The 25,311-nt window shown below is 41.7% G+C and overlaps 3 protein-coding genes across 4 annotated transcripts; 1 reads left to right on the top strand and 2 right to left on the bottom strand.

The window, feature by feature from the left end:
- Positions 1-571: 571 nt before the first annotated feature.
- On the top strand, positions 572-11,754 carry smarcc2 (SWI/SNF related BAF chromatin remodeling complex subunit C2). Of its 2 annotated transcripts, none has more exons than XM_072382294.1 (26): positions 572-706; positions 1,392-1,511; positions 1,612-1,697; positions 1,849-1,924; positions 2,021-2,113; positions 2,305-2,374; positions 2,471-2,540; positions 2,980-3,055; positions 3,968-4,212; positions 4,562-4,686; positions 5,616-5,669; positions 5,762-5,799; positions 5,915-6,045; positions 6,237-6,308; positions 6,452-6,565; positions 6,654-6,807; positions 6,897-7,013; positions 7,110-7,172; positions 7,289-7,547; positions 7,850-8,011; positions 8,109-8,170; positions 8,269-8,389; positions 8,468-8,631; positions 8,713-8,847; positions 8,966-9,329; positions 9,540-11,754. In XM_072382294.1, the coding sequence occupies exons 1-26, from the start codon at positions 596-598 to the stop codon at positions 9,602-9,604; spliced, it is 3,147 nt and encodes a 1,048-aa protein (XP_072238395.1). In that variant the 5' UTR covers positions 572-595; the 3' UTR covers positions 9,605-11,754. The 2 variants fall into 2 exon arrangements, with proteins under 2 accessions (XP_072238395.1, XP_072238394.1); XM_072382293.1 differs by having other exon boundaries at positions 1,843-1,924.
- A 2,043-nt stretch (positions 11,755-13,797) lies between these two features.
- Positions 13,798-17,420, bottom strand: myl6 (myosin, light chain 6, alkali, smooth muscle and non-muscle). Its single transcript, XM_072382296.1, has 6 exons — positions 17,044-17,420; positions 16,737-16,764; positions 15,263-15,406; positions 14,644-14,817; positions 14,392-14,469; positions 13,798-14,195 (listed from the first exon to the last, which is right to left on the bottom strand). Exons 1-6 carry the CDS (start codon positions 17,044-17,046, stop codon positions 14,167-14,169), a joined length of 456 nt encoding a protein of 151 aa, XP_072238397.1. The 5' UTR covers positions 17,047-17,420; the 3' UTR covers positions 13,798-14,166.
- A 581-nt stretch (positions 17,421-18,001) lies between these two features.
- Positions 18,002-23,909, bottom strand: tsfm (Ts translation elongation factor, mitochondrial). The gene is made up of 6 exons (XM_072382295.1): positions 23,784-23,909; positions 23,320-23,472; positions 23,068-23,196; positions 22,847-22,969; positions 21,877-21,958; positions 18,002-18,801 (listed from the first exon to the last, which is right to left on the bottom strand). Exons 1-6 carry the CDS (start codon positions 23,829-23,831, stop codon positions 18,407-18,409), a joined length of 930 nt encoding a protein of 309 aa, XP_072238396.1. The 5' UTR covers positions 23,832-23,909; the 3' UTR covers positions 18,002-18,406.
- Between the last annotated feature and the right edge of the window lie 1,402 nt (positions 23,910-25,311).

The raw sequence follows: 25,311 nt of genomic DNA, 5'->3' as shown, positions 1-25,311 counted from the left end.
GCCAGAGAACCTGGGCTGTGCTGAATGGAAAAGATTTACATCATGTCCACTCTGCAAAAAAATGAAAAAGTATGTGGATTAGCCTGCATTAATGGACCCAATAGGCTACATATATATTTAAAAACTGTGATAAAATACAGTTTTAAAAATAATACTTGCTTTCTAACTGACTAGTTTTATTTGGTCTATTTCATACCCGCTTGCACATTTCACAGACAAATTAGCTTCCTGCCGGATTACGCCTGGCAGTTGGTAAACCAACGGTATAAAGTGGTTATAATCGGCTCCGTCTCAACCACCTACATCATTAAAGTTCTGTTTACATGTTAATGCATCCAGAATGATTATCCGGTGTTATGATACAACCAAAATGTCAGGCTTAACTTTGGCTTTCATGTGAATTATGTGAATTCTTCATCGGGTGCAGGCCGCAGCTTTGAACTATCACGGTTTGGAGATGAAAACGTTATCTGCATCACTCTGCCCTCTGCCGTACATCTGTTGTCATTACAGCACACGTGTTGTCCAGCAGGTGCAGTACTACACTCTCTCCGCTTGGGGGCAGGCAACATCGACTGGTTGTCTGCAGGCAAAGATGGCGGTGCGGAAGAAAGACGGCGGCCCGAATGTAAAATATTTCGAAGCGTCTGACACCGTTTCCCAGTTTGATAATGTTCGCGTCTGGCTGGGAAAGAATTACAAAAAGGTACTGAGCGCATGTTTTGTAAGCATGCACAGGGAGCTTTCATTTTTCACCCTGAAATGCACGCACTTACCTATTGGGCAGAGGCAGTGACAAAGAGAGGAGGGAGGGTGCTGCTGAGCGTCCAGCTGTTTGATTCACTCGAGCCGGGATACAAAAGGATGCTGAGCCAACAGCTGCACCAGATGCAGCTGCCTATGGCGACATCCGCATACGTTATTGTAGCTAAACCGATCCAAATGCAGCTCACAATCTCATCTGAGACGATAGATTTTTGAAAAAAAGGTGACTTTAGCCAGCAGGCTAGCTAGCTTGTTAGCTAATCGGCTAACGGTAAAGCAGCTCACATCCAGATGTTGGCTCTGTGGCGCGCCTCCATGTCTGAAGCAATGACCGGTGTTAAATAACACTGAGCAGCGTGCTGTGCATAGACATGTAAACCCCCCACAAAATATATTGTTCCATTCAGAAAAAAAAGAATCAATAATAATCATGATGGAGTGTATTAATATTGTGACCTCCCCCCCTCCCCCCCATCTCAACTCACATTTCACGTTACGGCGCCATGTGTCACTTTGAATGATTAAAGTGAAAGCATTAACATTTCACACGAGTGTCACACAGTTGCAGCAGCAACACATAGTTTGAAATTGTGCGCTCTAAAAGTCATTTTGTGTCGTCTCCTCAGTACATCCAGGCCGAGCCCCCCACCAACAAGTCTCTGTCCAGCCTGGTGGTCCAGCTGCTCCAGTTCCAGGAGGAGGTGTTCGGGAGACATGTCAGCAACCCCCCGCTCACTAAGCTACCAGTATGAGGCTTTTACCCGTTTCTCTCTCTGATTAACAAACCTGAACATCACTTTGCCCCGCAGTGATGCATTCTGAGGCTGTTGTGTTTCCCGTCTGCAGATGAAGTGTTTTCTGGACTTCAAGTCAGGGGGGGCTCTCTGCCACATCCTGGCTGCAGCCTACAAGTTCAAGAGTGACCAAGGATGGTAAGACTTTCTTTCCAGCTGATCTTAGGTTTTTGAAAGTCAGGAATCTCATAAGCAGAGTGTCTAGAGTCTAACGTTACGGTGCTCTGTTGGATTTTGGCCATGTAGCTGTTTCATGTGTAACTCCAGTCTAATTTCCTGGTAGGCGCAGGTTTGACTTCCAGAACCCGTCAAGGATGGACCGAAATGTGGAGATGTTCATGACGATTGAGAAGTCCTTAGTGCAGGTGAGTTTGCTATTAATATTTCTATGTTAAACTCTTGTATGAATTTGTGCTTGTTTATTTAATCAAATAGAGTCACATCTGCTTTGTTTCCTTCAGAACAACTGTCTGACGAGACCTGTCATCTACCTGAGCCCCGACATAGAACCAAAGCTGCTCGGAAAACTGAAAGACATCATCAAAAGACATCAGGTTTGGTTTAGTTCTCGTAATAAAGACAGAAATGTTATTTTAAACACTCATAATTAATCTTAAAGCATTTGTCTGTTTTTTTTTTGGTTTGTTTTACATTGATCCATGTTTCCTTTTATAGTTCCCTCTGAAGTAGGGGTGGGTTATTCTAACAGAGCATTTAGAATTTACACATTTTTTATGTGTTGCAGGGCTCAGTGACTGAGGACAAATCCTCCAGCTCCCATGTTGTGGTGCCTATTCCCACCAGTTTGGAGGAAGGTGAGACCTTGTCTTGTTAAACACAGCTGTTTACGTTTAAGATTTCTGCTGCATAAGCGTCTTCTGTGCTGATACGATGCAAACTTTTTGGTCCAGAGGAGTGGGTGCGTCCTGTGATGAAGAGAGATAAGCAAGTTTTGCTCCACTGGGGATACTTTCCTGACAGGTTTGTTCTAAGTCGATGCCTAAAAACCCAGCTGCAGCACATGGACTTGAAGTAGGCTCTCAGAATCATTGAGCTTTATTTTATAATCAATTCACACACACTTCTGTTCATTTTATGCCTGAACTAGTTTTAGATGAGTGACGTTAGTGCCTTGTTTTCAACAGGTTATTAGAAACTGTTCCAGCAATTAGACAAACTACTTTTTTACTTTAAATCATTGCAGTCAGCTAACTGTACAAAAATTGTGACAAGCCCAATATCCAACAATTTGCTTTTCACATAAATTAGTTGTGTAAGTAGAGCATGATTTCCAAACTGTACAGTATATCTGTCTCCTAACTTTGTTTCTGTACGCTCAATCTACACATTCCTCTTCTTGTGATGCTCTTACAAGCTTGAACATGTGATGTTTGTTGACTTTGTTCCTCTTGTTGTGTAGTTATGACACCTGGATCCCAGCCAGTGAGATTGAGGCAGCAGTGGAGGATCCTCCCAGCCCCGAAAAGCCCAGGAAGGTATTTGTTGTCTATTATTTTTGCGTCTATTCTTATTTCATCCATTGCTTTGTTCTACTATATGTGCATATAACAGTATATTCTATCTTAATGAGAACAATTGGAAGTCATTTTTAAGTTTTTATACAAAAACTCCCTGAGTTTAAGTGATCGTGTTCTACATTACTCAGTTGCATCATATATGAATCTAACCTTTCCTCACTTCAACTCTTTCCTGAATGTATGCAATTAGCATAATGAGACAATAAATCAAATAATAACAGCCAAGATTCTACTTATCACAGCTACGTCAGGTCCCAGATACAGTTTTTAACCCATTTAGTTTTTAGCTCCCACATTATAACCCCAATTCCACAGAAGTTGGGATGTTGTCTAAGATGTAAATAAAACCAGAATTCAATGATTTTCAGATCTCATATACCAGTATTTTATTCACAGTAGGATTTATCAGATTTTCAGATCATTTTGCTCCGTGTCCCATTTTTTTAATATCAGGACTGTAGGCATTGTTGCTTCTTTTCATTTTTCCTGTCACTGTAAACACCCCAAACTGTGTGTTGTTGCACGTCAGCCTGCGGAGCAGCAGAGCCTGCTGTGGCACTCAGCTGAATCATAAATCCAAAGTAGGGCTGTTATCACTTGTTGTATAGCCAGTGTTATTTGCTCAAGTCATTTGCTATCGTTGCGAAATATTCAAACAGTTAAAGACGCATTCTTCCAGTTGACTTACTATCTTTTTCACTCAAAAGCCAGTTCGGCTATCTGAAGTCCAGATACGTCTGCATGCAGATGACAAAGTGTAAAAGTGACTGAAGACTGCAGCTGGTTGAATTGCCATAGGCAGACAGATGCCGACATTTCACTCTGCTCTGCTTTCTGTTCCTAAAAACGTGTTGTTGTTTTTGTTGACAGGTCCACGCAAAGTGGATTCTAGACTTGGACCAGTATAACGAGTGGATGAATGAGGAGGACTATGAGGTGGGAGAGGGCTGCCCTAAGAGGAAGAGGATTTCTGCCAAGACTCTGACAGATGAGGTGACAACGCCTGACGAGCGAAGGGACAAGAAACCTGGCAGCGCCAAGAAGAGGAAGCGCTCGCCGTCACCTTCCCCCACCCCTCCGCCCCAAGAGAGCAAAAAGAAGAACACCAAGAAAGGGTATGTGCCTTGACATGTCTCGGCAGATGACAAAATCATTTTATTCGCAGAATCAATAAAACTACTGATATGGAAGAATCGATGGCACCCCACACATGGTCAAGCTGGGTACAAGTCCAGCAGTGGTTTGATCCGTTCCTTTATTGAATGTAGGGCCTCAGCTTATTTCCAGGGGTGAAGGTCTGAATATTTAAAGCAGGGTATGTTGTATCAATAAATAGCTGTCAAGATCTGCAAAAAAATACGAAATCATTGTCAAGCACTGACACATACCATGGTTATAGGTCTGTGTGTCTGTCTAAAACTAACGAGCATTTCAGAACCGTGTCCTTAATGCATGTGTCGACAGACCAACAACGCCGTACACCAAGTCTAAACGAGGTCAGAGGGAGGAGGAGCAGGAGGATCTGTCCAAGGACCTGGATGAAGCATCACCTGTTCCAGCATCTGAAGAGGGAAGCAACGCAAAGACAAGTATATAAAACTACATAAAAGTTTTTAAAAGTATACATAAAAAAAGGGAGAGAGAAAAAAAAACTTAGGGAGCTTGTAAAACTAACATTTTACTGTGTCTTACTTTAAGAGTTGATAAAGGGAATGCACATGATGTCACCAGTAATGGGACTGTTCTCTGGTTATACCCTATGTTAGCCACCCAGTGGTAAAGAGACTGTTTGATCGGCTGGAAAACACTCAAACACGTCTAAAATGGTGGAAAGCTGTTGTACAATCGACTGTACCAAGAGATTTGGATAGAAGTCGGGTTTTCTTTTTACTAAATTCTTAAAAGTGAAGAGGAGAGAGCTAGATGGATCTCTGCCATTCCCAAAGACATCAGGAATCAAGGCTCAAGGCCCAAAGGAGTAACTGGAAAAAGCTTCTTAGAGACCATGATGAGGGCCCCGAAACATTTGAATTATCTCATTACTCACGACTCTGCTTGCATACAACATGAGCTGCACAGTGGATTCTGTACTATAATTTCATCCATGCTTACAGTTTTCGTTGCAAAAGTTTGGACATTATTAAAATAAAAAAGATGGAAGCATACAGATTGCCGATTTTGGACTTTGCCGCATTAATTTCACAGACAAAGCCCTCTTTGAAGTAAGAACATGAATCCAGACTTTGCTTTGGGAAATGTACAGATGTAGAAATCAGGTACATATAAGCATCAGGAAACCCGGTTCCTCGGTAGATGTTAATGGCTGCGTTCCACTCATTATTTGGAAAGACGCAAAGGAGGACTAGCAGCGGCAGCCATGTTGAATGTTTTGCCACAATGAGGTTTATCAATTCAAGCACTCTGAGTGTGAGGCTCGATGTAACATTGATGTAGGTGCATAACCTCTATATTTTTTTGCCAGATAGTACACAGGAAACCATTTTTTGTTTCTCTGCAGATAACACCAAGAAGGACTCTGATTTAACCCCGGTCAAGGGAGGGACAGAAATGGGTGAGCTTACAAATGCATTTGTCAGACTTCTTCAGAATTTTAAAGCCAAACCAAGTACAAAAAACATTAACCTTTACATTAACCATTCATAGATGAGCAAGAGGATGAGTCCATGGAAACAACAGGAAAGGTATTGTAGTCTTGAGAAGCGCAGATAACAAAATGGCACAACAAAACAATTAAAGAAAAAAACATGATGAACTATGGGAACTCATTCGTTTGGACTCAAATGTCTGTTTAAACAGGAGGAGGAGGAAGGCTCTCCGAGTGTGAAAGGTGAACCAGTGAAGAGCTCAGACCTTCACGAGGACAACGTGACTGAGCAAACCCACCACATCATCATACCGAGCTATGCTGCCTGGTTCGACTACAACAGGTAAGAAGCCAACTCATTCTGACCCGTTTCTTAGTTGCCGGTTTATGCCAGAACTTAGGCTGGTGGTGATGTAACTTTTTGGTTGAAAAAAACGCCCAAAAAAGCAGTAACTCTCGATTGAATTTGACTAGTTAGTGAGTCCTCTAACTAGTGTGTCCTCACACGTAATTTTCACTCTTTTTTCCCTGCAGTGTTCATGCCATCGAGCGTAGAGCCCTGCCTGAGTTTTTCAATGGGAAGAACAAATCCAAAACCCCTGAGATGTAAGTATTCGATCGGTGCATAACACATGATTAGATTACAGTTCATTTGAAGATCTATTGGTCTGATATTTAAAAGGAAAATGAAATTCCGCAGCAGCGAGTGCTGTAATATCTCAATTGCCAGCTCTCCTTCTGTCTTTCAGTTATCTGGCATACAGAAACTTTATGATTGACACCTACCGACTGAACCCTCAGGAGTATCTGACCTCCACCGCCTGCCGCAGGAACCTGGCGGGAGATGTGTGTGCCATCATGAGGTAGATGTGGGATTGAACTTTACACCCCGTCACCTCTTCAAGCAAATATGCTGTCAGTGAGGAGCGCTCTGTGTTTATGCCTTTGCAGAGTTCACGCTTTTCTGGAGCAGTGGGGACTGATCAACTACCAGGTGGACTCTGAGAGCCGGCCCACGCCCATGGGTCCCCCGCCCACGTCTCACTTCCACGTCCTGGCAGACACTCCCTCCAGTCTGGTGCCCCTGCAGCCCAAGACGTCCCAGGTCAGTACACACTCAGACGAGAACATGCAGATGTACAGGTGCAGTCTTTTTTTTTTAACGTTTGTCCCTCTGTCGCTGTTGCCCCGCAGACCCCTGCCACCCAGCCAATGATGTCTTTCCCAGATAAGGTGAAGGAAAAGCCAGCAGATCTTCAGAACTTTGGGCTGCGGACTGACATGTACAGCAAAAAAAATGGATCTACAAAGGTAAAAAGTACAAGTGCTATGATCCAATTATGACTTACTTTATCATCGGTGGCTTTTGTGAAAAAAAAAAAATGGTGGTGATATTTTTGTGTGCAGAGCAAGAGTGGAGCGAGCTCCATGAGGGAGTGGACGGAGCAAGAAACACTACTATTACTTGAGGTATAATCTGTTTTAGAATAAGTTGTTTACATAAAACAAAATCAGCCATATTCAGTCCACACTGGCAAATAGAAACACTGAATTGTGAATCTAAGTGTCATTTTTGCTTCCATCAGGGCCTGGAGATGTACAAAGATGACTGGAACAAGGTGTCTGAACACGTGGGCAGTCGTACGCAGGATGAGTGCATCCTGCACTTCCTGCGGTTGCCCATTGAAGACCCATACTTGGAGGATGGTTCATCTTCGCTGGGCCCACTTGCCTACCAGCCAGTACCTTTCAGCCAAGCAGGCAACCCTGTCATGAGCACCGTGGCCTTCCTTGCTTCCGTAGTCGACCCTCGCGTGGCCTCAGCTGCAGCCAAATCTGCTCTTGGTGAGAAGCAGCTTCCTTTAAAATGTTCTGCAGTATGGAAAACCAGAACTGCCACATCATAATAATAGGTTCTGGCGAAGCTGCTGGCAGCAAAGGGCTGCTCTGTGTCAGAAACTAGGCTTGCGCCTCATTTCTGATGCAGGGAACTGTGATGTACATTTTAGTTACATCTTTTAATTAGGCCTTAGTCCCAGGAATTAAAAAAATCTTATATTGCGAAAAGCTTAAGAAATGCAACATGACATGATTTAGTCATTTACTGCAAACACTATTGCTAACCATGATTTGCCTCTCCCTCTCAGAGGAATTTTCACGTATGAAGGAGGAGGTTCCTGCTGCGCTTGTTGAGGCCCATGTGCGGCGGGTGGAGGAGGCAGCGAGGGTCAGCGGCCGGCAGGATCCTCTGTACGGCCTGGAGGGTAGCGGCATCGCAGGCACTGGCCTGGAGGAGGGAGAAAGACCTGGTAGGATAATACCCGCTCACATCAAAGCTAAAAAAAAGAGAGAAATAATGACTCTTAATTCAAAGTGAATAATGAAACAATTCTAACTTTTATTTAGATGAAAGCAGTGACGAAAATAAGAGTGACAGCCAATCAAGTGAGGAGAAGAAAGAGGCTAAGGTTTGTTCTACGTTGACAATAAAATATACGTCTCTTATTTGTAAACTCTACTGATGATGCTGTGGTACTCATAGTGCTTTGGTTTCCTCGCCACACAGGACAGCAAAGATGGAGCGATGGAGGAGGAGGAGAAGCAGGCAGAGAATGGAAAGAAGGAGGAAGAAAGAGGAAGGGAAGCTGAAGGAGAGAGGGACGCAGATAAAACGGAGTCTGAGATGGGTATGAAACTGTTTTTCCATGAGATGTCATGTACATTAAGCTGGGGTAAAAACTGAAAAATAAATGTTCTTCTCTCAGGCGATGTGGAGAAAGAGAAGGATGGAAAAGAGGGAGCAGAGGAGGGACAAAGAGAAGGGGAGAGTGAAGGAGAAAGGAAGGCTAAGGTAGAGCGCGATGTGGGAGAGGGGAACCTGGCAACTGCTGCTGCTTCCGCTTTAGCAGCCGCTGCTGTCAAAGCCAAGGTGAAGTTGATTATATTCTTTCTGTGTCTTTCATTAGCTTTTTCTTTTATAGTTTCTATAATGTCAGATTCTTATTCACAGCATTTGGCAGCAGTAGAAGAGAGGAAGATCAAATCTCTGGTGGCTCTTCTTGTGGAGACCCAAATGAAGAAGCTTGAGATCAAACTGCGACACTTTGAAGAACTGGAAACCATCATGGACAGAGAGAGGGAGGCTGTGAGTGAGGACACTTGGGACATCTAGTTTTATAAGAAAGCAAACTACCTTATTACATCATGTAGAAGGTCAATAGTATGTTCTTACCCCAACTCATCTGACACTTTTTTGTTCGTAGCTGGAGTATCAGCGGCAGCAGCTGCTGGCTGACCGTCAGTCCTTCCACATGGAGCAGTTGAAATATGCTGAGATGAGGGCTCGCCAGCAGCATTTCCAGCAGATTCAGCACCAGCAGCACAGCCAGGCCGGGGCCCCTCACTCCAACCAGGCTGCCTCAGGCCCTCCACCCCAAGGCCCAACTGCAAGTCAGCAAGCTACAAGCACACCAGCACCCCAGGCGGCCCCCAGCCCCGCAACACCAGCCTCTTCAGCCCCAGCTCCTGAGTCCCAACCGCCTCCGGGTGCTCACACCTCACCCCCCTGCCCACCAAGCCAGGCGCTGCCCACTCACTCCAGCTCCAGCACTACACCTGCACTCCAAGGCGAGTTAAACTTTAGGGCGGAGTTTTGCAGCGGTTGCAGTAAAACCCAACTTTTGCGTCCAAGACATTTTAGGCTTTTTTTTTTTTGGAAATGGTTTAAAGGAATACAGTCAAACCAGTCGTATGGAAGTAATGGTTATATATCGTAGAAGCAGGTTCCTCCAAATTGTTGGTGTTTTCAGTATTTTATCTTCTTTTTCATCCCCACAGAGCCCAACAGTACTCTACCCGGGGAGACACTCCACCCTTCAGCTCCCGTCCCTCCACCACAGTGAGAGAGAAAATGAATTGCCTGAGAATCCAAATGACTGACCACTTCTAAACCTGCCTGTATCATCTGAAATGAAGAAATCGCCGACTGAAGGAACAACGTTTTACATTTTTCTTTTCTTTTTTTTTCTTCTCTTTTTTCCGTTTTCGTTTGTTTGTGTCCAACGAGACAATTGGTTTGTTACAAAAATTAACTTAAAATCAGTCCACCTCTCTCTCGACCGCTCAAAAAAGAAGTCATTTTCAGGTCGCTCTCGAAGAAGATTGATTTTCATCCCGTGTGGTTGACTGAACAGCAACATCCCACGTCAGATTTTAAAGCTCAGCTCGGTGGATCTGATAAATGAAGATGGTCTTATCAACATGCCAGCAGCACTCACGGAGACGAAGAGAAAAGACTCATCTCATGTTTTCAGTGTTTCGGAAATTGTTGCATTTATTTTCCTGCAACAGTTTTATCACAGCTTGTGAAGCTTCATGCTTCACTTCCTCTCCCGAGTCCCCCTCCATGTACTGTAGGTACGGATTAGGATAAATGTAAGAAGAAAAAAAACAAGCACTTTTAATATGTTTCCCATGGTCTAATTGAAAGACTTGAAGCATCCATCAATTTGAACTTTAGCACTTATATCTTTGTTGGGTTTTTTTGCTCGTTTTTGTCTTAAATGCTTTTCTTACAGAAGGTTTTGGAAGCTTAACCAGAAATATTAGTTTAACCTGTACTTTTGCTTGTGTTACATGGACAAATGGTCACGCTACAGGGTCGAGCCTGAGGATTACACGTCTGAAACCAATGAAAAGTCTGTAATGAAGGAAAATGTTTTTAATCAAAGATGCCATTTTGAAATTACAGGATCTTAGTTTGGATGCAGTTTGAGAAAGTGTACTGTAAAATGGATGCGCTGTTACAAACAAACCGTCTGTTACCCTGTTGTGATACTGTGGGAACTATTTGAAAGTACTGACAGCTTGAGGTCCTGAAAAGATCTCGCCTTGTTTATCTTAAAATGTTCATTTCCAACACTCCTCAGCAGCACTTGGAGAAAAACATGTCAGAGTGGCGCTTCATGTTGTGCAAGTGTGGATGAGCTCTTATCATCCAGGCTGCAGTTCAGTGACGAATGTAGTTCTACTTGAAGGGAATGACTGACGAGAAGGTCTTGTAATGATACTGTAATCCTATCAGCGACCGCAAATTACGCTCATAATTGGACGCTGTGTTACCTGCTAAACCAAACTCTTTTTTATAATCACGTTTATCTCACATTTATTCCGTGAGTTTTACTATGGTCGCTTGGAAAGTAAAATAAGGATTTTTAGCAGCTCGTTTTTTTCGCTGGTGCATTTTACATTTAAGATGGGAAGAAATGCGAATGCTGTAAAAGAAAAAAAACAAAAAACAAAGAAGGGAGCACCTTATAACAGCTGACAATGGAGAATTGTGTCCTTAATATCTGCAACAATATCCTCACTTTTTATCCTGTCCATTTTTATATTTTTTACTGTCGTTTTTCCATCTTTTTTTCTTTGTAATGTCAACATTGTAACTGTATATTATTACCTTTGTAGCCGGTATTTACCCTCTCCATTGTTGTGTGTGTTCTGGACAGGTCTGCTGGATCTGTCTGAGATGTGACTGTGATCATGTGTGTAGGTGAACGCATGCCATTAAGATCTCTAAACCACATTACCGTTCAGTTTTTTTTTTTTTTTTATTTAAGTGCCATCAGTGTTCACCGTGTGTGTGAAGAATTTGAAAAAAAAAACAAAAAAAAACATGCTTCTTTCTGCACACGACATGTCACGTCAGTGTCATGAAATATAATCCAGTCAGAAGGTGAAACTTTGCAGTTAATGTCTATCAAGCCAGTATTGCAGTCCTCACCGCAGGTGTGAGCATAAATGGACTTCTTTTATCTGTGTTATTACTACATTGTGTGGATTTTGTGATATGAAATGTGTCTGTTCAGTTTCTGTATGTTTACCACTTTGCTGAAGGTAGCAGCAATTGCGTTATTATACAGTAGAAATCTGTTTTTCCTCTGTAAATCATCACATTAGTGCTGACAGTTACTCTGGCAGTTTGTATTGAAAGTGTCAAAAACAGGTTTTAATTACGAAATGTTTGAGGAAAAAATAAAAGATGTGAAGAGTTGTCGTGCAGAGTGGTTCGTTGACCAGCAACACACAGTGTTGAGTAGATCACAACTAGCAAACTGTATTGGTTTGAGACTTATTTATTAATAAATGTTTACATGGATTTGTGTTATATGCTGTGCAGCTTGACTATAAATAATTTGACTTGTTCAAAGTTGAAGTGTCAGACATAACATCAACAATAACTTTGTCTCAGTGTAAGAGAGCCACTGTAAGCACGTCTACTGTGAACTGGAACCGGATGCAAACACAATCTTAACTCCAGGTCGACTTATCAACTGTTGCAATTTTCCACCAGATTAGCTATACGGTGGCCAAGGTAGAAATATGTTCACGCGTTGCAGTTGTCCGTGTGTTGCCTCTGAGTCCAAATACTTTTAATCTCCACTCACTAAATTTAAAAAGGTGTCGCTTTGATTATTTAGAATGCTTTCTGTCGTCTTGTTGTAGCACCAGTTTGTAGTGCTGGCTGAGATCCGTTTGAGAATGGGGTGAGTTAAGTTCACTGATCCTGAGGAACAGCAGCCACATGTGGCTGGACCTAGCATTAGAGTTGGCACTCGCTTGCCTGGTTTCCTCTGCCCGATTATGTCTCAGACACACCGACGATTGTGGCCCCTGTGGTTCAATCAGCTGTAATTTTTTTGCGCAGATAAGTGAGAGATATTCTATTGTGTGGATCGTTTTGTAGCTCTGGCCACACAACTTTTAGAAGTACTTTTTTTTTTTTTTTCGATATATACAATCAATGAAAACTTTAACTTATTATCAGCCCAAAATCTCTATGACAATATCAATATTTCTTGATGTGATTTGAGAAATATGTAACCGGAGACTCGAGCTAAATGACACTTTCCAGCACCGAGTTCACCAAGTTCAAAGGCAACAAGGACAAAACAAGCAGCAGGATTCCCACGCAGAGGAATTGAATCATTTCTTTGCTGAGGTATTCAGCAACATCTTCTATCTCTCTCTCTGTCTATGTGCACTGTCCCACAATGCCTGAAATCTGCCACGGTTGTGCTCATTCCAAAGAAAACATCTGTTTGCAGCTCAAACCACATCAGGCCAGTCGCACGCACCCCCACTGTCACAAAGTGTTTTGGTGTCAATCAGCCCATGTGCAGCTGAACCAGAGACTTCTTAACCAACCGTTTTCAGCAGGTCAGGATGCAGATTTATCACTCTTCCTCCCCGACCTTCAACACTGAGTCTATACACACACACATGGCTGCATACTGACCGATAACAAAAATACCATCATTAAATCCACAGATGACACCACTGGAGTTGGCCTGATCCACAACGGTGATGAATCTGCCGACATGTGGACTGACAGACTGGTGCTTCATGTGCAATTTAGCACTCAACATCCCCAAGACAAAGGAGATGATTACTGATTCCAGGAGGCAGAAGCAGGTCCCTGCACACACATAACACACGACCACAAACATCAATGTGCTGGTTAAGAAAGCTCAGCAGCGACTGCATTTGCTCCGGCCATAGAAAAAGCTCGACTTATCACAACAGTCTTTCATTCTGTCACTATTCCACTGAAAGCATTCTCACTTATGAGGTGTTGATGTGGTTTGTCAGCTGCACAGCAGCCCTACAGAGAGTTATCACAACAGCACAGAAAGTCAGCGACACACACACTACAGGACATTTACAGCCCACAGTACCAGTCATCAGACTCATCACACCCTGGCCACCATGTTTTCAGTCTGTTACCCTTAGGAGGTCCATACAAACCCGCACCTCCAGCTAGACTTAAAAACAGTTTTCACCCAAGTGCCATTAGAGAAGTGAACTCTGACAGATCTCTCTAAAAATGCAATCTTTTAGCTGTGCAATATGATCAGATCCTAGATATGCACTTTATTTATCGTTACTGTCAAGGTCTGGTCACTTTTATCGAATCGTGGTGCTTTCATTATGGTCTTCTAGATGTGCAACATACCCACAGTATGTCTTTTATGTCTATTACAACCACTAGAGCAACATATTTTTGTTGTACACTGCGCAATGACAACTACAGGAATTTAATTGAATTTGTAAACTAGCAATTTTATTCACTTTTTAAGATGTAACATGTCACATTATCATATCCATCCAAAAGAAAAGAAGACTGGGTTAGCTGTTAGAGAAGACACGGGTACCCTCTCAGGGGAGCCATACTACTGATTGTGCCTGCAAGGATACATTAGGCTTGGAAAATGAGATGAAAAACCACTCTTCACATTAGACATAAAAAAAAAAGGCACCTTAAAAAAAGAAAAAAAAAGGTCTATAGTAACAAAACACAGACTTGTTGGAAGTAGGATGACATGGATGGAGGGGCAAGATAAGACCAACAACACAAAATAATAGTCAGGAAATAATTAAAGCTGGAAGTGTGCATCTGAAATCCTCAACCGCTCATCACCATCCGGACCAGTTCTGTGAGGAGAGGCGAAGAAACTCGACATTAGTACGTCAGATAAGTGCACAAACAAACTCAAGACACCATCTGCCAGCAGGGATAAAAGCTACTCCTTTAAAAAAAAGGACGAAGCAGAAAGGACCACTGCCCACCTGAGGCAATGGAATGGTTCATCTGGTATCGTTGTGCGCTTTACACCATTTTCACATTTACCTTCATAGTTAATGCAGCCATTGGCATCTTCATGTCCCGCCAAGAGAGTCTCCACTTCTTCCTCTGTCATTTTTTCACCTGTAACACACGACAAAGAATTCCAAGACTCGGTAACGAAAATCTAATTTTCTATTAGGACACAGCAGGCTTGTTGGTGCCTGACGATTCTATGTAGCACATGGCAAGAACACAAACAGGTGAGCTGTAATTACATGATAATGACAAACAGGGCTGGTATTTTGAAGGGCTTACCCAATGTGGTGAGGACATGACGCAGCTCTGCTCCCATCACTGTGCCATTCCCCTCCTTGTCAAACACACGTAGACCTTCGACAATATCTTCATAAGAGCCCTGGTCCTTGTTTTTAGCGATGGCCTGAAGCATGGGCAGGAACTGCTCAAAATCCAGCATCTTGTAGTTCATATCTGTAGCGGAGTAAACGAGAGCGAATCCCTTAACAAAAAGTAATGATATGGATTTGTCTGGGCGTCAACGAGCTTTTAGCCTATGCTGATTCCAAGCCTTACATGATAATTGGATCAAATGCAGTTTTCTGTGTAATAGAGCTTTCCCGGGCCCAAGTTTGGAAGTGATATGAGGTACAGCACAATTAATATATGAATGTTAAATTGTTTAGGACAGTTTACACACAGCAGATGAGTGCATAACAGTTTGTTTGATACACTTATTGAATATTTCTATTCAGATGCGATCCCTTTGTAGACGTAAAAACCACCAATTAAGCACAAGTACTAACTTTCTGAAGCTGCGTCTGTAAACTGACAACATTCAATAAAACTGTTCAGACACTTGCAAAATAGAGCTCACAGTTTCTCCATTTTATTTGTGACTTGTGATTCAGAGGCTTGCCTTCTAACTTGGGGTTGCCCAGGACTTTAAGCACCTCAGCATTGACTGGGTTCTGTCCCAGGGCTCGCATCACATCTCCACACTGGCTGTAGGTGATCTTCCCCTCACCCGTCCGGTCAAACAAAAGGAAGGCCTCTTTGAACTCTGACAGGGAGACAAAGACGAAGAAGTCCCATTCAGCTGTACAGCGAGTTGCAGGATATATTCATTTTACTACTGTGCTTTTGTGAACATCCATTAGGATCGGACTGCCCTAATCCTTTTCTGCAGAGCACTTTGTAACACTGTGAAAAAAGATATACAGATTATATGAAGGCAGTGAACATTATCATTTTTTCCTGATACAAGCGATCGTCTTCATAACACCGAAGGTCTTTGAAGCCAAGTGATAATATATCCATTGAACAAATTTATAAATTTGCCTAAAGCTGTTAACACATCCAGTTAAGCCATATCCAGAGTAGAAGCAGCCTATAACACTGCTGGATAGGTAGGTATCCCATCACCAGAACTATTCAGCTGTGTCTTATCAGACCTCCAATGCAAATTAGCTCTGCACAAGAGCACAGATGTCCTTCTATGTCTTCAGGTAGTCGGGTCATTTTGACAGTTATAAAACACAAATTGTATCTGGAAGCACAGACAACTCTTGTAATGAAAGAGTTCTCTATGAATTTTCTGTGTCTGCGCTAAGACTAATGTGTAAAGCTGCTAACTGAACATGCAGGTTTGAATCTACGATTGCAAAAAAGGAGTCGTTCCTTCAACTGTCGCAGCAGAAAGTACAGCATTAATTCATTTCACTTTTGATCCAACTCTTGAGAGATGAGGGTGACCAAACACGAACGCCCTGCTCAGACACACACTCATGTACCCACACATTGAAACAGCTTGGCTGAGGCAACTCTGCTGGAGGGTTGTGGAAGGACATTGTTGGAGATCATATCTTTACAATTACTGCTTTAACTCCCACAGAACTGATGCAGAATACTGTGCATTATATTCCTATTTCCCCTGCCTGTAAGTACACCAGTAAAGCCTGAGTCAACATCTTGATCAAAACACAAGACACAACAAAACATTAATCCTTTTAAGACTGTTACCATTTCACACACACACACACACACACACAAAAAAAAGCATATTTTTTTCCAGTGGCATGCAAACACATCAAAGTGCTTTGGGAAACCGTTCAGCAGGTTAGAATGACATTCTCAGGCATGCCTGATTAAATCAGTTAAATAAATAGTTGTCTAGTTGAGCCTTCAAGCAACACACTGACTCAATTTCACAGTCAGTCTTTAGTATCTGATTTACCTGCAGCAATCCAGAGCTTTTCAGAGGTAACTTTGGAGCTACAGGGTCAGAATCCACAAAACTATTTTAAATACATGTGCTATGTACATCACTATTAATGATTGTACATTTAACAGAGAAAATCCCTTGTGCAAATAAGATGTCAGCGTGAACTCACCCACGATCTGGTCCTCTGTGAAGTCAGACTGGTTGAAGCAGAGTTGAGAGATGGGAGTCACAGTTTGATGGCGCAACAGAAAGACAAGAGGGTAACGTTAATGCGATATGCAATTGTTTTCTAATGGAGCTCAGCAGTTGCAGTAAAGAAAGGCTGAATGTTAAAACCCGAATGAGTGAAGCGCGCTAGCGTTAGCTTGACGTAAGCCCATTTAGATTGGCTCAAAATCCTGGATTTGAAAAAAAATGTTTTGCCTCAGATCTACCAAAAGTAGCAACTTCAAGTGGTCTTAAAAAGCCCGACTTACCATATCTGCTTTTAGTGCTTAGATGAGACGTGTCGAGCCTCTGAGTCTTCTCTAAGCTGAATGAAGACCAGCTTGCAAGCTCCGTAAATACGTTCCCAATGATGTCAGCATAGAAGCAGCCAATCACATGCCTGGATTTCATTGCAACATTTCTCGCGTATTTGCAGGAGTGCAGCAGTTACAGATTCATGGCCCAAAACACCACGGCACACCCCTCTTATATAGTCTTTTTCTTTAATCATACTGGGTGATATAAATCTTCATTATACATTAATGCTACGAATAACTGTCATTCATAGTTTTATCAATCATTTCAATTTGCAAGTCTGTAATAAACAGAATCAAGACTGACCCAGATCTGACGAGTAAATGAAGAATAGATTAATTAAGTAACATCTGATCGATGACTCAATGTCTTTTCTGGTATACAATCATGACAGCTCACAGTAACCATAATAAAAATGACATCCAACTAATAGGATTATCTGTCAGAAACCCTGTGTTCATGTTTAGTCAAGTTATGACCCATCATTACACCGTGCAAAGAATGCCAGACTGAGCTGAAGGAAATAGACTCTTAGTAGGACTTCATAAAGATGGAAAGGATACAGCAAGATTCTATTACAGCTCATAATTTGTGGAAACTGTTAACAGGAGTAATCAGGAGGTATGAAACGAGCCATGATACCAATAATCAGAGCCACAGTGAAGCACTAAATATAGAGCTAAATTGTTTCCACCTAACAAACAGTTTTCAATGAAAATCAAAGTTTCCCTGAGAGGTCAAACAGTGTGAAGGATGCTGCAACCTGTCAACCTCTATGGACACGGTTATTATCACCATGTATTGGGGTTAAGCATGTTTGGTGTGAACTTTGCCAGGAGAACCAGAGTGACTGCACAGCTGCAACAGTGAAACACTGAGGTGGGAGTGTTTTTAAGATTAAAAAAATAAATAAATAAAAAAAAGAGAAAAAAGGTCTCCACGAGTCATGGGAGACCATATAGATGGCACCATAAATGCCAGTGAAAATAACAAAATACTGGCTGAAGCCACTCTTGTACTCCAAAAGCTTGGTAATCTAAAAATAAAATAATAAATGACCTACAATACAAACACAAACAATAAAATATAACTGTTGTACATCCATATTTAAAAAGACTAAGATTCACTTTTCCAGGAATTTTTTTTTTTATTGTTGGATCAGCAATTTCAGACCCAGATGTTCGAAGGTATACTTTACTCTGCTTTCAAATTCATGATGATGCTGCGTGACGGTCTAAATGTTCGACAATTAACGATCACTTGCAATTCTTCCTCATATGTAATAAACACACCTGAGAAACGCAACAAGACTTTTTTTCATTCTTTCTCTTCAACAAGTGTCTCGCCACACTGAAATCGGACGAAGTCCAGCACACGAGCGTCTTTGCCCCTGAGGAACTGTGCCACCGTCCTGCTGGGGTCTGACAGGAAGGTCTGGGGCAGCAAGCGTGTCTCACTCTCACCACAGGGCAGGTCATCCACATTGCCCAGGGACAAAGGGGCCTCCGCCACTACATGCTGTCCCAATTTACGACCCAAGGTGTCCTGTTCTCCCTCCTTTCCTCCCTGAAATATGACCAGAGACCCATAACGGCCCATGGTCACCTCAGTCTGGCCACTGACGGCGCCGTGTACATATGAGCCAATGTGCCACTCAGCAGGAATCCCCACGGTCACTGCCCGCTTCACTGACATGTTCTCACCGAGGCGACCTGAGAAGAAAAAGTGAACCAATTAAGCCAAGAACAGTAAGCCTGACAAATTTCTTAGACAGTCAGTATGCATATTGATGATTTATCGTCCGATTTATTTACCTTCTTTTGTTGAAACCTTTCATGGTGCAATAATTGTTTTTTTTGTTTTTTTTGAGAGGGGGGGGGGGGGGGGGGGGGGGGGGGGGGGGGGTTACTTTTGTCATTTTTTGTTTTCTACGGCGGTTCAAACTGAGGTGAAATGGACCAGAAACATCAAACCCTCTCCAATTTCTGGAAATAGCTTGTAGCTTGATGACATAAAACTTCAAGAAACATGAACCCACTTGGCCACACGGTGGCGGTGTAATCCCAGCCTGTCCACAGACACGGTGCCACCACTGAAATGGGTACTAAACTTTGCATAACTTAGCTGCAAGGCTCAACAAAATGGGAAGGATACGTCCAAAAACATAGCAGCATGTAATCAAGCATGTCTATATGAGGTGGGGCTTAGCGGGACATCAGTCATAACCCACTGGTCTTTTCGTGCAATCATCACACTCTTGTAAGATATATTAGAGCAGTCGTAAATCATTCTGAAGTTACCTTGCGGATGGACTTTTGCAAGATAATTATCACAAAAATCTATCTTGCCAGACTTAAAGCCATCTGTATGCAGACAAAACAAAAAGTTTTGAAAAAAGCAGCACTCTATACGAGAGGCTACGGGCAGAGTAATGATGAGTGATGGCTCCACTTCACTCATGGGTTGATCTCAGTGTGCCTTTTTTGTTCCTCCCTTTTTAAATGCTTTTCCAAACACTTTTTCAATCCTTCCTCCCTTTACTGCTACACAAGAGCACACAAGTCTGACAAGTTTAACGGGCAGGGAAATTCAGGACCACACCAAGAGGAATAAGTAATCAGTCCCTACAAGACACTTTTATTTTGAAAACACAACCCAACTGGCACGATCACCAGAAGCTGCTGTGGAGAATTATCAAAAGAAGAGAAGGAATCGTTAAAGGGGAACTCCGATATTTTTAAACTTAGACCTTATTTCTGGCATGAAATATGTTTATCTACTCACCGAGAACAGTTTGGCGAAAGTTGGCGTCCTTCAGAAGATATTTAGATTACTCGAGATCTGCGTATATCCATATAACGGGAGAGAACGGGAGCATTGACAACACAGCCAATACATTAATACTTTAAGACGAATGAATGAATGCATACTATGGCTCTGTTAGCTCATAGCTGCTGTGTTGTTGTTATTGGCGGCTATCGGGGGGCTTATAGAGTGCTTTTTACACACTCGTCTACTGGGATGACATCATCGACACCCACTGCTGCAGCACAGCTTTGAGTACAACGGACGTCCTTACCAGAGTGAATGAGCTGTGCTGCAGTAGATGAGTGTGTAGAAAGCCCTCTATAAGCCCCCCGATAGCCGCCAATAACAACAACATCGCACCTATGCGCTAACAGAGCAATAGTACGCATTCATTCATTCGTCTTAAAGTATTGGTGAAATAAAGACAGATAGTGTCTTATTTGGAGGCTGCATCGTCTTTGCCCCCGTTCACTTCGTTATATGGATCTCGAGGAATATAAATATCTTCCGAAGGACGCAGACTTTCACCAAACTGTTCTCGGTGAGTAGATAAACGTATTTAAAGCAAGAAATAAGGTCTAGGTTTAAAAACACTGGAGTTCCCCTTTAAGCTGAATCCACCAGGTGTTTCGTTGCCGAGGCGACCACACTGGTGCGTAGGCAGTCAGCATTGATAATTACCCGTCTAATTTTTACCAAAAACTATACTTTAACAAAAGTTCTGTTTGTTTTCCTCAAGAACTAAATGTTTGACCTTTGTGGGTTTTTTTTTTTTTTAATACAAAAATCAAGGCTGCTGGTCGAAAGATCAGCAGAGTTGGACAAGGTTAGCTTTATTTAAAAAAAAAAAAAAAAAAACAAAGATTTGATGTCGATACTGAATTTTAGTCAATAATGGCAAACATATTCAGTGTTTCAGATATGTATGATAGATGATCTTGGAGCTAGTAAGCGATAGGCTGGAGACAGGAGATAAAGTCATGACTACTAACTAGACTCATGAATTACTTCATGTGAGAAGAGAAAAGTGAGTCTGCAGACCACAGACACAGAAGGATAGTTGATTCACGGACAAACCAGTTCCACTTAGAGCTAACCGAAGCACTGTCTGTGACACTGTGCCCCTTTCTTTCATACACCGTTAGTTTGTTTTGCTTTGTCAAACCCAAAACCACTCGCTGCTGCCTGCATCTTTAATTTGGAGTGTTTGCGCCGCTTCCTTCGCCTGAGTCCAGAAAAGGGCTAAACCCTAAAATTAGCTCCTTTGTCTATATTGGTTTCGTTTCTATTTTTCTTGACTCACTCGATGCATCTGACCATTAGATGAAGCAAACTTCACCGACCTAAACCAAACAACTTCTTACTGTTTATGGGCCAAATGCTCAGGCGTCTTCCGCAGCTGAGAGTCGGATGTTTGCTGCTGAGCAGTGAGAGCACAATGGGTAATTACAGCTTTTTGTGCAAACAGATGCTACTTGACAGCAAACTCAAACCCCTAAATTGTGAGCTGGACTTTTAAACAATTAGCTTCAACTGCAGATATTATAGCATATGATTTCCTGAACATTTACCATTACGAGGGGCCCTTTCATACGATCATTTGCTCTATTTTCACGGTAATAGTAGAAATCATATCTTATTTAAGGAAATAAAGACAGTCACAAACGAATAAAATCCAGTTAAAGCTGAAGACGATATGTCAGTTCAACTATAAAACAAACACTTTGGTCAGTGTAAAGTCGACAGACATGTCGTGATATCACCAACTCACCTTTACAGGATCTTTTCTATTCTCTGGGTCATAATGGTGGGGCCAGTAACGCAGCTATAGAATTCAATGACTTTACTAAAAACTGACTTGCAAACAAATGCTTGTCAATTATAATACGAAATATATGCAAAATGCATTTAATCTGTAGATTCAGGGGAGAGACGGTGTCTGAAACCCCCCCTTACAAAAAAAACCTCATCTTACTGACCTATTGTGAGAGCCACCTGGTCAGCTAGTGAAGCTCCTTCAGCCATACTGAGTTTGCTTAACTCATCACCTGCCAGGATACTCTGGGGAAGAAAAAAAAAGTTAAATGTAAAATGAAGTAGAGCAAAAGAAACAGGGGTTGAGTTTACAAAGTCGCAAAGAGTTGTCAACAACTGTAAGCTTCTTTCTGTCAGCAATGGCCTTTAAAGGCGCTGCATTTCAGTACAGTCAGACAGCAAGCAGCTCCTCTTTGAAAGACACTCGATAAAGGCTTAAACTGGATGTTTGGCTTGACATAATCCACAATGTCAACACATGCACAACGACAAGGAAAAGGAAAACGCACCTAATCCACAGGGAACTGAAACCTTGCTGTGGGCAAAATAAGAGCCTGTGTTTACTGATCTACATGTTGGGTTCCTCAATCTTCAAATAAAAATCTTTATCTTATTCTTTACCCAGTGTCAAGTTCAACTTCACCCTGGATAGAGCCTCTTAATGCCCCCTCCCTAGAAACCCACTTTGTATGTGCGTGGTGTGCTTGATGTAGCAGATCACCAGAAAAACAAATCTTTTTCAAGCTCAGATAAGCTCACCTTAAAAATAAAGAGAGAAAGAAGAGAAAGAAAAAAAAGAGAAAAACTATTAAAACCCAGTGTTATTGGTGTTTTCCATGCTGAACATGTGGTTCATATGACTTACTTTTGCATAGACTTAGTTAAATGTTTGAAACTTTGGCCAAGTTCACAACATCTAACAGAGCAACCTCAGAGAAAACTATGAATAAAGAAAGAATTAAAAGTCCCCTTTCAAGTACTGAAGCCGGAATAACTATTGCAAAAGAAAATTCTATCTGGACAAAAGAGCTCCCCAAACCACCATTACGTTTCGCTTCAAGTGTCTGTTTAAATCAATAACATGAAGAAAATTAAATAGAATTTCATCAGCTTCCACCTCTTGTCCATCTTTACCTTCACATATCCTGTCTGGCTTTGCATTTTATTTCGATGGTGAGACAAAATGGCAAACGTCACATCCTTCACCAGCTGTTGGAACTTCTCATTGCGGGCAACAAAGTCTGTTTCACAGTTCACCTGCAACAAACAGACACGAGTAAAGCCCCTGAATGCACGAAACAGACATCAACGGAAACAATGATGCTGCAAGTTCATTCCTGGCCCAGCGGTCTTACCTCCACCATCACTGCAGCTTTATCTCCTATAAACAGACCAATCAGGCCCTCTTTGGCTTTTCGACCTTCCAGCTTGTTAGCTTTGCTCCAGCCCTCCTTTTGGGCCTGTTCATGTAGCCAGTTTTCAGCCTAAATGTTTGGAAAAAAATACATCAATAACACTGTCACAGCCCGTTCCTTCAGTAAACATCTCACTTTACCAGATTCATCAAGCAAATATCCATTAAAGCCGATTGCAACCACACAGGTTACCTGTGTTATGTCATTATCAAACTTCTCCAGAGCTTTCTTGCAGTTTATGAAAGTGTAGCCGGTGCCTTTTCGCAGTTTCATCAGGAGGGCTTTGTCTGTTGCCAGGACCCGACATCCTGTGTGCAACGACTGTACATGCTGACAAATGTTGCTCTGAGGATGAGAAATTACAAACGTAAAATAAAATGCAAACACAGCATACAGATTTCCTCTGTATTCAGAGCACTGACGAATGTCTAAAACTGGACAAAACATGTATGCATTTCAAGTAAAATACAACGCAGAAATATCCCGCTACAACGTAACGTGACATAAAACCGTGACAGCAAAATAGCTACCTGAAACTGGGCAGTGAATGTTGAATGATAAATCACATAGTGGGAGAGAAACAGTTTACATTCAAACCAACTCACGTCAGTTCCAGTTTTAAATAAAATATCCCATTCAAAGCTTTATCAACTCACCTTTACCACATCTCTTGTAATTACTCTGAATAAAAAGGTTAAAGACATCTTTAAGTGGAGAACAGAGCTGTCTTATGAAAGCTCAGAGTGTCATTGAAGTCCACGCTGGGGAAGGAAGGAACCCGCAAAGGGACAAAAAGGTTTCTGTAAAGACAAGTTTCTATTTTCAGCGCCACCTACCGGACGGGAGGATAACTATATTTACTGGGTGTCATTAAGAAACAAAGAAAGATAAAACCGTGGCAACAAAAGACATATAAGCCACATTATTTATTTTATCCAGGCCATTTTTTCATATATGTTTATACTTATAGGTGACAAAAATTCAGAAAGAAAAAAAAAAGAAACAAACAAAGAAAAATAATTGTACAGCAATATGGGAGATCAAAAGTAAATTCATCTTGGAAAAAAAACGCAGGGTCGCAGGGTGGCTGAAGTCTCTCCCGGCTACCATTTGGTGAAAGCCAGGGTACACCCTTGACAGGGCGCCAGTCTTTAACACAGCCACACAAAGAGAAATGAGACAAACAACAAAGCACACTCACACTTACTCCTAACGTCAATTTAGAATAACCAGTTAACCTAACATGCATGTTTTTTGGATGGTAGAAGGAAGCCGGATTACCCGGAGAGAACTCACACATGGACATGGGGAGCATGCAAACTACACTGTGAGGAGACATTGCTAACCAATATACCACAGTGCCGTAACAATTTATCGGTCCTGTAAATGTGAAAAAATTATTTTCTTTCCAATGCATTCTATTACCATAGGATCTTAATGTTTGATTTTGGATCGGAAACATTGCATTTTTTCCTCTTGTTTTAGATAAGAAACAAATCTCAAAAAAGACTCCAACTTATCTGTTCACTGTAGATGCATTTTTTGTTTGTTTTTGGAAACATCAGCTGAAATAATTCCTTATGTCAAAATACTCTTGAAGCCAAACCCTGTTTGACTGTTTGAGACTGTCTGAGTTGATCATGCCTTTGCAGTTGAGCAATCGCCATATGTTTACAGTTCCACGGGAGCAGGTGTACTCTGTACGATCTGGCACACAGAAATAGTTATTTTAGTCTTTCTGGTCCTGTTGCATGGACCCTGAGAAATACTACATCTGGGTATTTTGGTGGAAGAATGAAGAAAAGGCTTCTGACATAAATTCCAATTATAACTGAATGGAAATGTCATTCTTTTTATTTAACTGTATTAATTGTATAATCACTGAAAATAACCTGATATGGACCTTTTTTTATGTATCAAATCACATAAACTGATGGGTAGTTTTACAACTCAGACACTGAAACTTTTCTTTATAAATTTTCCTCCTGTTTTGTTTAGAGGTGCAAAAGTATGTAACACCAGACACCAGATATATATGTGTGTATATACATTATGTACATATATATATGTACATATATATATATATATATATATATATATATATATATATGTATATACTTGTCTTTGAATAAATCTTTGAATAAATATAAATCTTTGGTGGGAGGTTGAGAGGTTAAAAAGCCT

Source organism: Leuresthes tenuis, unplaced genomic scaffold, assembly GCF_036924035.1.
Source record: "Leuresthes tenuis unplaced genomic scaffold, fLeuTen1.0.hap1 SCAF_3, whole genome shotgun sequence".
Taxonomy (NCBI): Eukaryota; Metazoa; Chordata; class Actinopteri; order Atheriniformes; family Atherinopsidae; genus Leuresthes; species Leuresthes tenuis.
The sequence above is the reverse complement of the archived record's forward strand: the minus strand, read 5'-3'. Positions and strand labels throughout refer to the sequence as shown.

Excerpts from the sequence above, each read along its gene's own strand:
- smarcc2 (XM_072382293.1), top strand. The coding sequence starts at position 596 with ATGGCGGTGCGGAAGAAAGACGGCGGCCCGAATGTAAAATATTTCGAA. Across the intron at positions 8,848-8,965 it reads TGGACAGAGAGAGGGAGGCT|CTGGAGTATCAGCGGCAGCA; the intron begins GTGAGTGAGGAC and ends TTTTGTTCGTAG. Across the intron at positions 9,330-9,539 it reads CACTACACCTGCACTCCAAG|AGCCCAACAGTACTCTACCC; the intron begins GCGAGTTAAACT and ends TCATCCCCACAG.
- myl6 (XM_072382296.1), bottom strand. Across the intron at positions 15,407-16,736 it reads CACAGAGGACCAGATCGTGG|AGTTCAAAGAGGCCTTCCTT; the intron begins GTGAGTTCACGC and ends TCTCCCTGTCAG. Across the intron at positions 14,470-14,643 it reads TCATGTCCTCACCACATTGG|GTGAAAAAATGACAGAGGAA; the intron begins GTAAGCCCTTCA and ends CGTGTGTTACAG.
- tsfm (XM_072382295.1), bottom strand. The coding sequence starts at position 23,831 with ATGTCTTTAACCTTTTTATTCAGAGTAATTACAAGAGATGTGGTAAAG. Across the intron at positions 23,197-23,319 it reads TTGATAATGACATAACACAG|GCTGAAAACTGGCTACATGA; the intron begins GTAACCTGTGTG and ends CCAAACATTTAG. Across the intron at positions 22,970-23,067 it reads AAGCTGCAGTGATGGTGGAG|GTGAACTGTGAAACAGACTT; the intron begins GTAAGACCGCTG and ends TGTTTGTTGCAG.